Source organism: Dreissena polymorpha, chromosome 3 (assembly GCF_020536995.1).
Source record: "Dreissena polymorpha isolate Duluth1 chromosome 3, UMN_Dpol_1.0, whole genome shotgun sequence".
In the NCBI taxonomy this organism is placed as follows: domain Eukaryota; kingdom Metazoa; phylum Mollusca; class Bivalvia; order Myida; family Dreissenidae; genus Dreissena; species Dreissena polymorpha.
In genome coordinates, this window is record NC_068357.1 from 91,044,307 (window position 1) to 91,059,516 (window position 15,210).

General features: G+C 35.2%; 1 protein-coding gene across 3 annotated transcripts in view; it reads left to right on the plus strand.

Annotated features, from left to right (window-relative positions):
• The window catches only part of LOC127875267 (leucine-rich repeat-containing protein 74B-like), a 30,834-nt gene extending 22,977 nt beyond the window's left edge, over window positions 1–7,857 (plus strand). For all 3 annotated transcript variants that reach the window (XM_052420214.1, XM_052420215.1, XM_052420216.1), the window contains 8 exons: window positions 199–251; window positions 612–693; window positions 1,294–1,379; window positions 1,785–1,979; window positions 2,672–2,767; window positions 3,870–4,145; window positions 5,222–5,307; window positions 5,641–7,857. In XM_052420214.1, coding sequence (XP_052276174.1) covers window positions 199–251; window positions 612–693; window positions 1,294–1,379; window positions 1,785–1,979; window positions 2,672–2,767; window positions 3,870–4,145; window positions 5,222–5,307; window positions 5,641–5,725 — 959 coding nt within the window. In that variant the 3' untranslated portion in view covers window positions 5,726–7,857. The remainder of the gene's footprint in view (window positions 1–198; window positions 252–611; window positions 694–1,293; window positions 1,380–1,784; window positions 1,980–2,671; window positions 2,768–3,869; window positions 4,146–5,221; window positions 5,308–5,640) is intronic.
• Window positions 7,858–15,210: the final 7,353 nt, after the last annotated feature.

The following is a 15,210-nucleotide window of genomic DNA, read 5'->3' on the forward strand; positions in this document are numbered from 1 at the left end:
CATGAGCTGACAGTATATTTGGTATCTTTAAAATTTAGCAAAAAGTATCAAACTACGCACATATTAAACCAGTGTCATTGTGTTTGTTGTTTCATAAAAATTTACGTGTTTTGACCTTAATCGTTTTTTGAAAATGTAAATGAAATTAAATGCGTATCACTTTTATGAATCATGGAATGTATTTTTATGTCATTCCAGGAAATAATTTCCAAGATAAAGACGCCGTGATATTTGCTGATTGTTTAACAGAAGTGAGTGAGAATATCAATTCAAACTGGGTTTCATGTTACTTAACTTGCATTTGTTAAATAACTTTTATATAAGTACTAAATACACATCGATGTTAAAGCAATATGATGTCTATTTTGTTTAAAATGACGTTAAATACGTTTAAATAATGATATACAACGCTTTTGGAACAACAACAACAACACCTACAGTTAAGTTACCAAAAAAAGAGTTGTTTTCCTTAACGAAGTGTAATGTTTTAACTTTCCAATCGCCATGGAAACCTTTCCTGTTTTGAGTTACCTCCCCCGTCCAAATATCTACCAATCAATTTGTATTGATAGATATTTTTCCACACAAATGTCATTTCCTATATTTTGAAGCACGCCAAATACCTCAAGGAACTCCATCTTTCCCGTAACCAGTTCGGAACAGAAGCGGGCGAAATACTTGGACCCGCCATTAGTAAGTTCAAGTATTGTCAACACTCTTAATGCATCAATGTATATTATTAAAAAAATGTTGCACATTTTGTGTTTAAATTCTTTAAGTGTTAGAGGATATGTACTATATTTCATAATATGTTGCATGTACATTTATGTAGAAATACAGAGACAGATTGATTAAAAATAACCTTATTTGAAAGGTGGAACTGTTTATGGAAATACTGTCAACATTTGATCACAACTCTGCTCTTAACTTTAAAATGCATCTACTTAATGAGTGTTTATACCATTATGTCATCAAGATAACAAGAACTACCAATAACGTTGGGCGACATTATCTGATTGAGAATATGGTTTATATAAGTTATTGTTGAGCCGCTGGGAAAACGGAGTAATACACGTGCGTAAAGTGTTGTCCAATCTTAGCATGTGCAGCCCGCACAGGCTAAGCAGCGACTTCACTTTATGCTTTTATGGTATTTTACGTTTAAAGGAAATATTTTCTCATCGGAAATCTAGTTAAAATGCTTAAAGTGTCGTTCCTGATATGCCTGTATTGACTGCACATGCATTTAACTCCGTTTTCCAGTGCGAAGCTCGATTGCATATTTGCTTCCAGGTTCCAATGATATACTGGAGGTACTGGACCTCAGCTGGAATCACATACGCGGGAAAGGTGCAATTGCTGTCGCAAAAGGCATTGGGGTAAAGCATGTACATTATTTATGAAGATGAGATTGCATTGCGTCACCTGATATTGTGTGGTTTGAACTATATGTGAAACCTATATATAATGAGGTTTGGTTTCTTTGTTTGATAAAAGGCGAAAATGATTATAGCGCATATACTTGACGATTAAAGGCGATTAAAGACGTTCAAGTGAAGTGGTTTGTCTGCAGTGGATGTTATAGCATCACTCGAACCACAAAAACAAGAATCCCGCCAGAACTCAAAATTGTATACCAGTATGTTGTGGATTTATTACAAGCACGCTTTTTGCGAAACAACTTGTATCACACAATACATTAACTCCATACAAAACCATAACATTCCATAATTGAATTAAAAACTCGTTCAGCCATTTTATTTGCCTTCATTGTTTTCGTGTAGGAGAATGTGCGACTTAAGTCCTGCAACATAAGTTGGAACGGGTTCGGACCGGAAGGAGGTGCGGCGGTCGGAGAGGCGATGGCGTCCAACAGCTCCCTGCTAGAGCTGGACGTTAGTGGCAATCGCCTTAACGCAGAAACCGCAGTCAAAATGTCCCGACTGATCTCATCGAACGACACCATCCGGGTCCTCAGAGTAGGTATCATACGAATTTTATCCCTTTTCATGCTGGGAAATTTGTCGTCTGCTAAAATGTCGTCTGCTGAATTTCTAAAATTAGCATTTTCTTCGATTTTTTTTTCAAAGAATACTATCACAATAGCAAACAGTTTGGATCCTGATGAGACGCCACGTTCTGTGGCGTCTCATCTGGATCCAAACTGTTTGCAAAGGCCTTCAAAATTCGGTTTCAGCACTGAAAGGGTTATACATGTGCGTAAAGTGAAGTCCCATATTAGCCTGTGTTGTCCGCACAGGCTAAACGGGAACTAAACTTTCCGCTTATTTTTTTTTTGTTTACAGGATGTCTATTTTAAATAAATTCCTGACTGCACAGGCTAATCTGGGACGACACTTTAAGCATATGTATTAAGCCCCTTTTTCCCAGATCGCGCCTCATATGTTTTTTCTTATACTAGCAAATACAATACACATATATTTCCTTAAACGTGTTTAGCAGCATAATAATCAAACGCAAAGAAAACGCATATATAATAACTTAAAGTGTATGTCGGAAACAATTATGCTCACCACTCACACTATGTTGACATTTTGTCGACCAGAATACAATGCGTTCACTATGTAATTACAGGTATGATAGATGCAGCTTTGTAAAGAAAAGAAACTGCAGTATACTGTATTTTTAATCAATGTTTCTGTTGTTATAGATGGGTAACAATTTACTTACGACATCAGGTGCGATCGTACTGGCCACTTCAATCAACAATGCGCAAAGCAGTGAGTTAGAAGAGTTAGATATAACCGTGAGTATAGTAACAAAATCAGGTTTAATGTTGCTGAAGATGTTACCACTAACTCCCAGTTGGTCGTTGTCGGCTCAGGTTTTATTAAAAATTACTGCGGGTGCTTTTAAGTATACTACAATGAACCCCGGGACGGACGATACTCTTAAAGGCACCTGGTCATACCTTTAACATTATACAATTCTTTTCTTAGGAGCCATTGAATATGATCCGATATTCACTGGTGGACATCACTGGCAAAGAGCTGCCGAAGGGTACATGTTTTTCTGCCCGTTAATATCAGATCATATTCTATGGTTTTCTAGTCAGTAAGTGTTTTATTATATGACTTGGTATAATCTACACTTGAATTTTCGTTACAAAGATGAAATGCGCACCAAACGTTGTCATTTGTGAATAACATCATTTCCATGACGTCAATTGAAGCGTCCCGGCTGCGTTTGCACATACGTTATTTCGGGCGTCTTAACGAGTATTTGGACAAACAATATTACACTAAAAAAAACAGTTTTATATATAGTGTCGACGACCAAAGTCTCATGAAATTAAATTTTGTTTTCTCATAGTCATGAGTAAATTTGTTATTCTTTATTCTCAAATAACTATAAAATACTAATCATAATTATCAACCACATTTACATCATCTTCATCAACACCATCATCGAAAATAGTAGTACGTAAAGAAATCGGTCACATGAACTAAGAAACTGGACTGAAAATAAACTAAATATCGACTTTTATCATTACAATATTTCACGTAAAATAATGTAACCGATAATTTTAGACAGATACATTCATTCAGGGGCGGATTCTTTCTCCATATCCATAACTTAACCCCGCCAAATACACAATTCGAATGACGAATCAATAGATTTACAACTAATATAAACCCCAAAACGAGAAACCCGTCCATTTTTGCGCTAAAGCATAAACGTACTTTCTCAAAATAACATGTACAAAACCAATACGATACCGTATTTATCAAACCGAGAATATATTTTTATAGATCATACACTAGGTTTTGAAAGTGTAAGCTCTGTCCGCGTTATGATGTAAATACATTGAAAAGTGCACATCTTTTACTTCGTTACGAATGTTTCAGGATGTCCCGGTCGAGTTTGAATTTCTACGCATTTTTGAGGATATCAAAATGAAGAGGCCGAATTTTAAGCTTACACACGGCCCGATCATTAGTTCCGGAAACACAAAGGACGACTTGAACAAGCCCGCGGTGCACCCACACAAACGGAAGGAGCCGGTTTTGATACTTGATCAGCACATTGTAGTGAACGACATGCGATTGCTGGATATTTTAAAGCGTTACGACCCGGACGGCGGGTATACCGTCTCACCAGAAGACTTCGTAAGAGCCGTCGAGGTACTGAAAAACAACGTGCTAAAGATTTGAGTTTCACTCGGTGAAAACGAGGCTTTATGCATGTACGTAAAGTATAGTCCCGGATTAGCATATGTAGTACGCACAGGCTAATCAGAGACGACACTTTCCGCATAAACTGGGTGTTCGCTAGGAAGGACTTCTTTTAAGCGAGTAAAGTATTATAAAAGCGGAAAGCGTCGTCCCTGTTTAGCGTGCGCCGACTGCACATGCTAATCTGAGAAGACACTACGCTCATGCATTAAACACCGTTTCCCCAGAGCGAGGCTCATTTGCTTTTTTCTCGTTGCAATTTGTCGATCAACTGGGTTTTATTGAAATTATGTTCGATGATTCAGACAGACGTGACTTGCCATGTCATATACAGATAGTCTTTATGCTGTAAACGGTATTCGTCGTGTTTAGGCCATCTGACAGGCTTGTTTATATATCTCCATTGGCCGGTCACTATGCGATAAAGTACAGTCACGCCGATGGTACGGTTAATCGCTAACAATGAACGTTGGTAGCATTTATTTATAAATATCAAAGTTGTACAAATGTATGTGTTAATTAAACGGCGACGATCGGACAATTATACTGCAAAGTAACTTCTTTAAGTGGTATGGATAAACATACTAACGGCATTTTACACCGGTGCTTTGTCCAATTATGTTCAGATGTTATTAAGCGCATTCCTCTCGGTTAATACATTTATATACAAATATGTATTCATATAATCAATTCCATTGATGATTGGTGTACTGCTATGTCTAACAGTTTTATATACATTTCATTAATTTATTTGTATTCATTTATTATTTAAGGTTCACTCTAAGAAAACTGGGCTTAATGCATGTGCGTAAACTGTCATCCACACAGGCTATTCAGGGAAGACACTTTCTGCCTAAACTGGATTTTTCGCTAAGAAGAGACTTTCCTTACACGAAAAATGCCATAAAAGCGGAAAGTATAGTCCCTGATTAGCCTGTGCAGTCTGGGCCGACACTTCACACACATGAATTAAGCCTCGTTTTCCCAGAACGAGGCTCATGTTTAAATATTTCTTCAATTTTTAGGACCTTGCAGTACCGTTCAACAAGCCTAAGTTGGAGGCCGCATGTAAACGCTTAGCCGACGACCAAGCAGGGAGAATATATTTTGGGTAACTGTTGTAATGCCTTTGCGTAGCCTCAATTAGACACAATATTTTATTACATTGTTTTAGCAATAAATTACATTTTATTTTTCCGGCCCATAAATTAAGCTTTTGTTGAAATATTATTAATCCCAGGTAAAGTAAATAGGCATGCCTTGTATCCATCTATTTCATATGATATGATACATAATGAATCGTAAGACATGATGTCATTTTGTATAAAAAAAACCACAAACACATTGTAAATCGTTTTAGAAATAATTGCCCCAAAAGATGCGTAAATACATAACAATTTGTTATTTCTAAGTGGGGTTCTTATGTCGTTGTTTTTTTTTCCAGCGATTTTATCAAACAGCAAGAAGACCAGTTGAAGACAAATGGTGGTGACCATGACGAGAGAGAAGAAAACAGATATGAGCAGTAAACACTTCACTGCGCTTGCGTAAACTGTGAGCAAACAACTAAAATCCTTTGTATTGCGCAAGCTCAAGGTAGCGGAAAACCTGTGTTTGGATCCGGACCGTTGCGCATGCTCAGTCTGTTAACAGAATAAGAAAGTAACATGACGAGAACGCATGCTTGAAACTAACTCATAAGCCAAATATGTATATGTGCCAATAGTTTTAAGTTGTGTACGTATGGTGTGCCGATGGCTTAAGCCCGAGGCCAATGCATCCGAAGGTGTTCCTATGCAGGCCCGTGGCACCCCATAGACGTGTTTAACCTACCTAGTTTATACATTGTATCTATGAAGCATAACAACTGCATACTACATTTATTTAAGTCGGTTATTTCCATTTGAAAAGTACGCAAGATGACCTTACCCAATGTAAACAGACGTAGACTTTGGACAACCAATTCTATTGACGTATAAACTTGTGAAGTTCTGCTTCTTTACATGCATCGACACAGTGGGATTCTGAGCAAACAATGTATGCGACTAGTACATGTAGCACAACTATGAACGTTCTCAGAATATTTACGGAAAATAAATTGTTCATATTGTGCGTTGTAAGTTAAGGCTATCCATTTAAAACGTTATAGCTATTGCACATGATACAGAAATCCATGTGCAGGAGCAATAAACATGTTGTACATGAATACTCAAAACATCTAGACGCGTGTGAAATCAGGTACACGAAATTCGGCAAGATATAATTGGCTACATGCTCTTATCAAAGCTATTGCAATAATTGTTCACAATAAGTTTCAGTTAACGGCGACGACAAAAGTGAATTAATCCCCATACTCTGAAAGTACCGAGTGCACATTTTTATACCTACACAAATATAGAATGTGTGCATTTCGTTACAAGAACGTGCGTCAAACAAATTTTGCAGATAGTGTTACTTGTCTGTGGCCAGGATTCAAGAGCGGTTTGTTGGTAGTTTCCTTATTTTTCCGCGATAGATTGCTCAAACCTTACCCCGTGTACCCGATATCCGGTGGTTAGGTTCTTGTTTCAAGGGATATTTAATTGCAGGAGGTTGATTTTAAAGTCCTACTCATTTCTTCTCACGAGTTTGTGTTTGTTAATGTCATGTTGTGTTCACAACTTACAATGTGTTACCTTTTTTTCTAGTATGGGTTTTCATGTACCTCTGTCTAGTTAGTATACATCGGTTTAGCCAATCTAAATATGTAAAAAAATAAATAAATCTACGTAATCGAAAACCAAAGTTCCAGATTTTTGGTCGAATAGGTATGCATGGCAGTAGTTTTATTTAAAACAAACATGCACTTTGTTCTTCGTAAAGAAAAATTCTTTCATTACACTTCATGCGTTATCTTCATGTTGTCAATAAACATTATGACAGCGAATAGCAAGGCAGATTGGTCTTCCGATATATCGCCCAAAAGGTTTTTATCTTTACCCATTTATGCCTAGTAGATTCTCCCATCCTAAATTGGATCAATTAATTTCAAAATTAGGGATGTCTAGTCAGAAATTCCTTAAGCAAACAGCGCAGACCCTGATGAGACGCCGCATCATGCGGCTTATTTGGATTTACGCTGTTTGCCATTACCTTTTTTTCTAGACGCTATGCATAAATGGGTTAAATAATAAATTATCGCTGCAGTTACTATGTGAAATAACTTCCGTGTTATACATTATAATTATTATGTCCCCAGTCTATACTGGGGAACATATTGTTTTTGCCCTGTCTGTTTGTTGGTTTGTTTGCGTCAAACTTTAACATTGGCCATAACTTTGTCAATATTGAAGATAGCCACTTGATATTCGGCATGCATGTGTGTCTCATGGAGCTGCACATTTTGAGTGGTGAAAGGTCAAGGTCATCCTTCAAGGTAAAAGGTAAAATATATGGAGGGTTTACATAGTGTTTCACAAACACATCTTGTTATTATTATGATTATTATCATGTATTTTATTTATTTAAAATCCACAAATTTTTGAATGCACGTTAGACATTATAAAGATGTTGACTGTTTGTATCAAGCATATTGCCCGTCTGTTTCTTTCTCGTGTTGTTTGTGTACTTTGATAAAATGTGTTGTTATTTTGCTATTCGCTTTAATAAATTGATATGATTTTTTATTTGTTGACCTATGTTCGACTCCAATGCTAAAAAAGGAACTGAAAGTGGCAGTCCTTTTTTTAAATTTCATTCTGAACGACATAAGGAGCACTGCTACACAATATCAGCTTGATGTTTGACACAGCTGCATGCTGTATAAGGCTTCATTGTGTTTAATACATGTATATGCATCTGACAGAGATGAAACTTGCTTTCAACAAATACATTTGTTTCACAAAAATTCAGTTTCACAATCTAAAAAACATCAGCATCAACGTCCGTCATTGCTCACGACATCAACATCATTCACAATTTATACCAACTTAGCAGGACGTGATCATGGTGTGCTTTTCTAATCACCTAATGTTTGTCGTCCCTCGCAAACATGCTTATTGTAAACACTGAAGAGACCATATTTATTGCATATCTTCATCAAACTTATTCAGAATATTTTACTTTCAAATATATCTTGGGTGAGTTTGACAATCGCTCTTATCCATGTTCTACATTTATTTTTCAAGCAATGTTTACACATATCCAATAAACAATTCTGGAGTTGAAAACATTTTCAAAGTCTTTGCATGTTTTATACATGTATAGGGACTTGTTAACAGTTTAACAACATTACCATTTTCAAACCAATTCTTGTGGCTTGAAAAGCATGAATGCGTTATATTATGACATGCAAAACAACACTCTCATTAAGAAAACGTGAAAAAAGCGCTTTCTCTTTGTAAAATCACTCACCGATATTGGTAATATGATAAAGCGTTTGTATTCCCTTTCATCGATAATTTGGCAAATGTGTGTATTAATATCGCAAAGTTTACAATATCCTCTATTTTTAAACAAAGCAGTGATGCAGTGGAAGCGGCATCAGTTTTGCATTTAAAGATCACACATTTGAACCTTATTTATTCATTCATTTTTCCTTGCTAATTATTTTTTATTATTCCAAATATAAGAGTTATGTTAGTAAATGCACTTATTTACAATTAAAAATATACGCAAATGTGTCAGAAAACCCCTCTGTAATCGTAAAATAATATTAATATTTCCTAGGTATATCACTTTTTGATTTCGCAAAACGTCTGATATCAGTTTAATTAACAACACGTACAGATCTATAAATTGTTTAAAAAGTGCACATGTATACACATTTTAGTGTACGGGTTTTATACGATCGTTCCAATATAAACTCAATAGTTTTCTATAGAAAAAATACACAATACCTTAAAATTCGCGCCAATATACCATAGTGCAAATTACTTGAGATAGTGACACAAATGTTGGGTTATTGAGAATAAAGATCATACGATAATAATAATAATAATAATAATAATAATAATAATAATAATAATAATGATAATAACTTTATTTCATGAAGAATTCACATTTAGAATTGATTTCTTTTTTACAATGTGATCTTCAGTAACATAACACAAGTATATATTTTGAAACATGCATACGAACATACAAGGGAAAAAATGAACTCTACAGTTAAATGTCACAACAACTTCTTTATCAATTCCGACGACGTAGACGACGACGATGATGATGATGACGATGGTGATTATGGTAATACAAAATATGAAAAATATGATACAAAAATAAATCACATCAGACACTTTACAACAAAGTATTAACATAGGAAAAAATATCACGTGAGGATACATGTATATCAATGACTTGGAAACAGATCTCAGAATTTAAATCGTATTTTTTTATAGATATTATGCTTTTTAGTACCAATAATATGCGTGTCTATAAGTCCATTAAAATAATTAGTATTTGCAAATGAATTTAATAAAAATCATTTACGATTCTGGATCGGTATGTTTTCAGAAATTTGTTTTGAAAAATGATAAGGTACTGTTTCACATTCAACATGAATAAGTCCATGACCGTAGTTTAAATATTTAGCAAAACATACCTTTGAATGATAAAAGCTGTGGTCCTAGTCTGGCTTTGTTAATCTACATTTTAAATACCTGCATTGACGATTACTTCCTGAAATACTTTCGTAAACGTAAACGGGAAGACTAGGAAAGTCAGAAGACTCTAGACTTTAATCGACAGCAAGTGGACAACCAGCGAAATTTGCCCTAACAGAAGTTGTGACGGGGCATATGACTACGCAATTAAACACGCTTTTGTTTCAAGTTGACTCAAAATATTGAATCAATAGTTATTTTTAGTATACAATTTTGGAAAAGCATGAGTTTATTTGCAAAACAAGGCGATTATTACACAGATTCAGCATCTTTAATATTGAATCTTGATAATACGATGGCCTCGAGTGGAATATAAAAATATATGCTACCTGTATTAAGCGTTATCTTTTAGGTGGCATTGCTATTGCTAGGACTAAGAACGCAACAAGGTCGTACTACGAATCTTTAACACGTGTTTACAACGCAGTGGGGTCGCCCCTGAGTGTACGGTGGTCTATGGACTCATTCTCTGCGTTTTCACTGGTATGCAATTTTATTAAGACTATCTGTTTCTCTCTGTTTGCGTTTCCAACGCTTTTGCGTTTATGGCGTTCTTCGTGCGATCCTTCTGTGTTGTCCCGTTGACGAGTTAATAACGCATTACCTCGGCATTGAGAGCAAGGATTACCAGGGTAGTCGCCGTAGGATCGCAACCTTTGTTATGACAACCACAAGAAAATGCCCGGTAAATCAACTTATGAATGCCAAAAAGGGATAAGCTAAAAATGATAAGGTGTACTTCCGGAAATACATTTATTGACATAATAACTTTCAAAATGGCGCCTAAAGAGGTGAGCCGTTTTGATTGTTCACATAGATCTATATGCTCTACTTGGTGACCCTTTGTCCCAAAACGAGCAATGCTTTTCGACCGCACACACAATAGTTATGGTAAATGTGTACATAATATATATAAATCAACATATTAAAGCGGGATTGTACGATTTTGTCAAATATTTATGAATTTATATAAAACATGTAAAAAAACTTATTATATACATATTTTATTATAAATTAAAATAAAAGTTAAGAAGAACATGTGTCGAAAAATGCGAAATAAGCCAGATATTTATTTCTGAAATTGAAAACGGCTGTACAGCCGAATTCGCCAGCATGTATACCATACATGTACGATGTGAATCTAAATTTAGTTTAACGGTTTATTTGAATTCCTGCAACGATATCTATTCATACGAAACACAAACACTTACTCCGATCCTTATACAAAGACGAATGCTTCGGTTATTGTAGGAAAATATGTACGTCACAATCGGCTCGGGACGCTAATTTGTCTTTGCTGCATTTTATAAAATTCGCCTTTGATGTATATTTTTCTTGCCTATTTTGTGTTATTGTAACATATTTTATCAATATATTACAATTAAACACATATAAAAAATCGTATAATCCCGCTTTAAAACAATATCCCGGAAATAGAAAAAAATAATGCATTTGAATATCAACCGTACTCTGTAGTCAGTTGTCAAATGAAAGTTTTTATTTGACAACTGACTACAGAAATGATTCGTTTTCCTGCAACGATATATTTACATACGACACACAAATACTAACTCCGATCCTAATAAAAAGACAGTTCCGCTCGGCTTAGAAGACTGGGACCGTCATGAAAAATATATAATATAATGCATAGTTTTATAAACAACTGGTGGCAAGATGAGTTGCTGAAAATTGGTCAGTTAACACATTTAAACTAACTCTTTTGACCTGTAAATTCTATTCAGCTCTGACAATTCAACAGTGAAAAATGCCCATAATTTCATTTTAAATACATTCGAGATTGTAGTGTTATTATTATTCACATAAATCAGTTAACGCTTGTTTAAAAAATATCTGAAAAAACAACAACAACACAACAACATTGAAGTCGGCATCTGTATTATCGCGGTATCCCTCTTCCTGCGGTTTTGCAATTGCGCCCCCCTACGGGCTGTTTACATGTCAGATTCTGTGACCCAACTTCCGTTCGCTCTAAGAAGCAGTTTACATGTGATCATAAGCGATATTGTAAAAAGTTGTGGATTTTACCCATGAGAAAAACATTTATTCACAAAATTAATTAATATTTCGAATTAACTTTTAAGTATTTTAGCTTATTTTACATTTGTGTTTACACTTCGTCTGCTCGCGAATTACCGATCTCCTGATAGGTTACATATCACTATATAACGATCAAACATAAAACCGCTTAATTAAATGCTGTTGGATTTTCGTACCAAAATCTTCCAGACTGTTCAAAATCAACAAAAACATGACATTTACTAAACTTTTGCATAAGTTATCAAATTAAAATTTGTTTTTGTTTTATTTTAGAAGCTGATCTGCATAGTGTTGGAAATCACACAAGCCATTCTGAGAATGTTGAGAACATCCGACCGATATGCTTTCCATAAACCAACACAGTAATGATTCCTGAATTTTCAAAGATTTGAAGGAATCAAGTTATTGGCGTCGCTCTGGAGAGCGGCGACTAGTATGTAATGCATTTTTTTCGCTTATGGGAGGAGCAGTTTTTGTACGGATCAATGTATATATTTTTGTTTGAAGAATATCTTGCATAGTGGTGATTTTTGTGTAAATTAGTGTAAAAAAGTACTGCATTTTTGCCTATTATATTTATTACAACATTTATTGCAAAAAATGCAAAGTTAATTCTTTAAATTAATAGCTAAACACAGGGACTGGGCACTGATAAAAGATCACAGGGACTGGGCAAATACGCGAACCGGTGAAACTATAAATCAATAGTCAACATTTTTGTCAAAAACTATCAACAGTCGCCTTGGTGTAGTGGATGAGGTGTTCGCCTAGCGATCGGGAATTGGTGGGTTCAATTCCCAGGCGGGGAGCATTTTTTAATATATTATTTTATGGATATATTATATTTTTAATATACATATATATTTATATTATTTTAAATAGAATTTAAAAATACTGCGTTTTAATGCGACCTAAATACAACGTTGCACATTTTTATTAAAATTAATGGATGCCGCGTGGTGACAACGTTAATTAAACTTTCTTACATCTCTACATACACATGTTTTTATATTAACAAATAAATGCAAACAACAGATCTATTTTGCATGTATTTTTGCTGTTGTTTATGGTTGTCTATCATAGGCCCTAAGTACTATCCCTACCACATATAGAGCGCGAAGAGCGACACGTATTATTGATTGTAACAATGAGTTGTGATAAAGGAAGCAGCCGCTTATCAAGGAGGAGCTGTGTCCCAGCAACCCGTTTCCCTAGAGTCAAGCACTCATCGGAGTTTTTTTTAAGAACCACATATAGTGCGCGAAGAGCGACACGTATTACTATCCAGGTGGTATGGACCCTTTGGTATGGACTTTTTTAGGTGACACTAGCAATGCGCATTTTGTGAGATGAAGCAGATTTTTTAAAACCTACACAGTTCTGTTCCATTAATGAAAATTGCACACGGATGCCAATAAGAAAAGGAAACCAATGTTAATAAAATTAACTATGGAATATTTGGGGGTTACAACACAAAATCATAGATAATGGTTATTTGGGGGTTATAACACAACATCATAGATAATGGTTATTTGGGGGTTATAACACAAAATCATAGATAATGGTTATACCAGTATCTTTTTCTATTTTGATTAAAATCGGCCAATATATTAATATTTACAGTAGAAAAAAATCGTTCCATGTTACTTCATTGAGTGCCTTTAACACTGAAATTCCCGACGCCCTTTGATGCTTTGCATCAATACTTATCTTGTAAAAATATATATATTACATGTATCATTTTTCAAGCACGTGTATGTAAAACTGTTTGTTTCTTGATGACAGTGATTTAGAATTACGTATTGTGTTACTATATTTTTTTACATTCAAATAAATGATGTGATGTGTTTTGTATCGCAATACATTACCATAATTTATAAGTTTGTATATATCTACTGAATATGTTAACATTATTTACATGCATCTGCTAGCGGCTAAGCCTGGAAAGACAATGACTGACGTATAAAAAAGCTTATTTGATTACTGATATATCTATGTTTGTCCCATGTGTGATTAGAATGCATTAATAAAAATATTGATGATATTACATTGTTTTTAATTTGCATTCAAATCTTTAATGTACAGCTACAAACTAAGTGAATGCAGTTAAGGCAGTGATTTATGAATTGGAACAAAAGTGTTAGTTTTTGTGACGACAGAATTTAAGGTAGGCAACACAAGTTTGCGAAAGAAAACCATATCTATATGTATGAACTATTTCAATTGCAAAACTAGTATGCTGTCCTTCAGTTGTTCATTATTATACATTGATAATCATGACAATAAAAATTGATTTTACACATCTCATTATTTTGATAAGCTATGTTAAATCGGCTTATGCAAGGATCAACGGCTTTATCAAGCTTTAATTGAATGCAGACATAATAAAACAACATGTTTCCTGTGTAGGACACGTATTTGGTGCCTCGAGTGTGATCTAAAGAAAGATTCCACTTAAAGGATCAATACCGAGACATCCGAGTCACTAAGCGGACACCATATCCACTACGCCGCAGCCGCAGAACTATCTTTGAATTCTAGAGGTTAAATACGGCTCGATTGGTCGTTGTCGGCTCGGGTATTACTTAAATGTACCCCTGGTACTCATTAGTTTACTTAAATTTACCCCGGGTAAGGAATGTATGCTAAAATCTACCCGGCCTTTTTAGACTGTACCCGAGTTTTATTCCCGCCCAAAATCAGATGTCGTAAAACGCGCTACGGAATTCGAAACAAAATTATCTTCGAAATAAACCTTCCTCAACATGTTTTTGCGTATGAGTTTCGATTAAATAGGGACCATTCAACAAAATATCGACATAATATGAACATATTTATTAGAAAAAAAGATATGTGTTTGTCAGAAACACTATGTCCCCTACTGCACCGCTTTGAAGCTATATATTCGACCTTTGACATTGATGGATGACCTTTACCTTTTACAACTAAAAATGTGCAGCTCCATGAGATACACATGCATGCCAAATATGAAGTTGCTATCTTCAATATTGCAAAAGTTATGGCAAAATGTTAAAGTTTGAGCAAACAAACAAACAAAGAAACCAACCAACCAACCAACGAAAAGGGCAAAAACAATATGTCCCCCACTATAGTGGTGGGGGGCATACAAAGCCGACAACGACCAATTAAGCGTTAGAATTCCAGGGTACATTTTAGTATATTTTCCTTACTCTGGGTACATTTAAAGTAAACGTTAGGGTACCCGGGGTAACCCCCGTAACCAACTAACACGTCTTTCTGGGGGCGATGGCCATATGGGAGACCATCCCGGTGCACTCGATAAAAAATAATGAAGG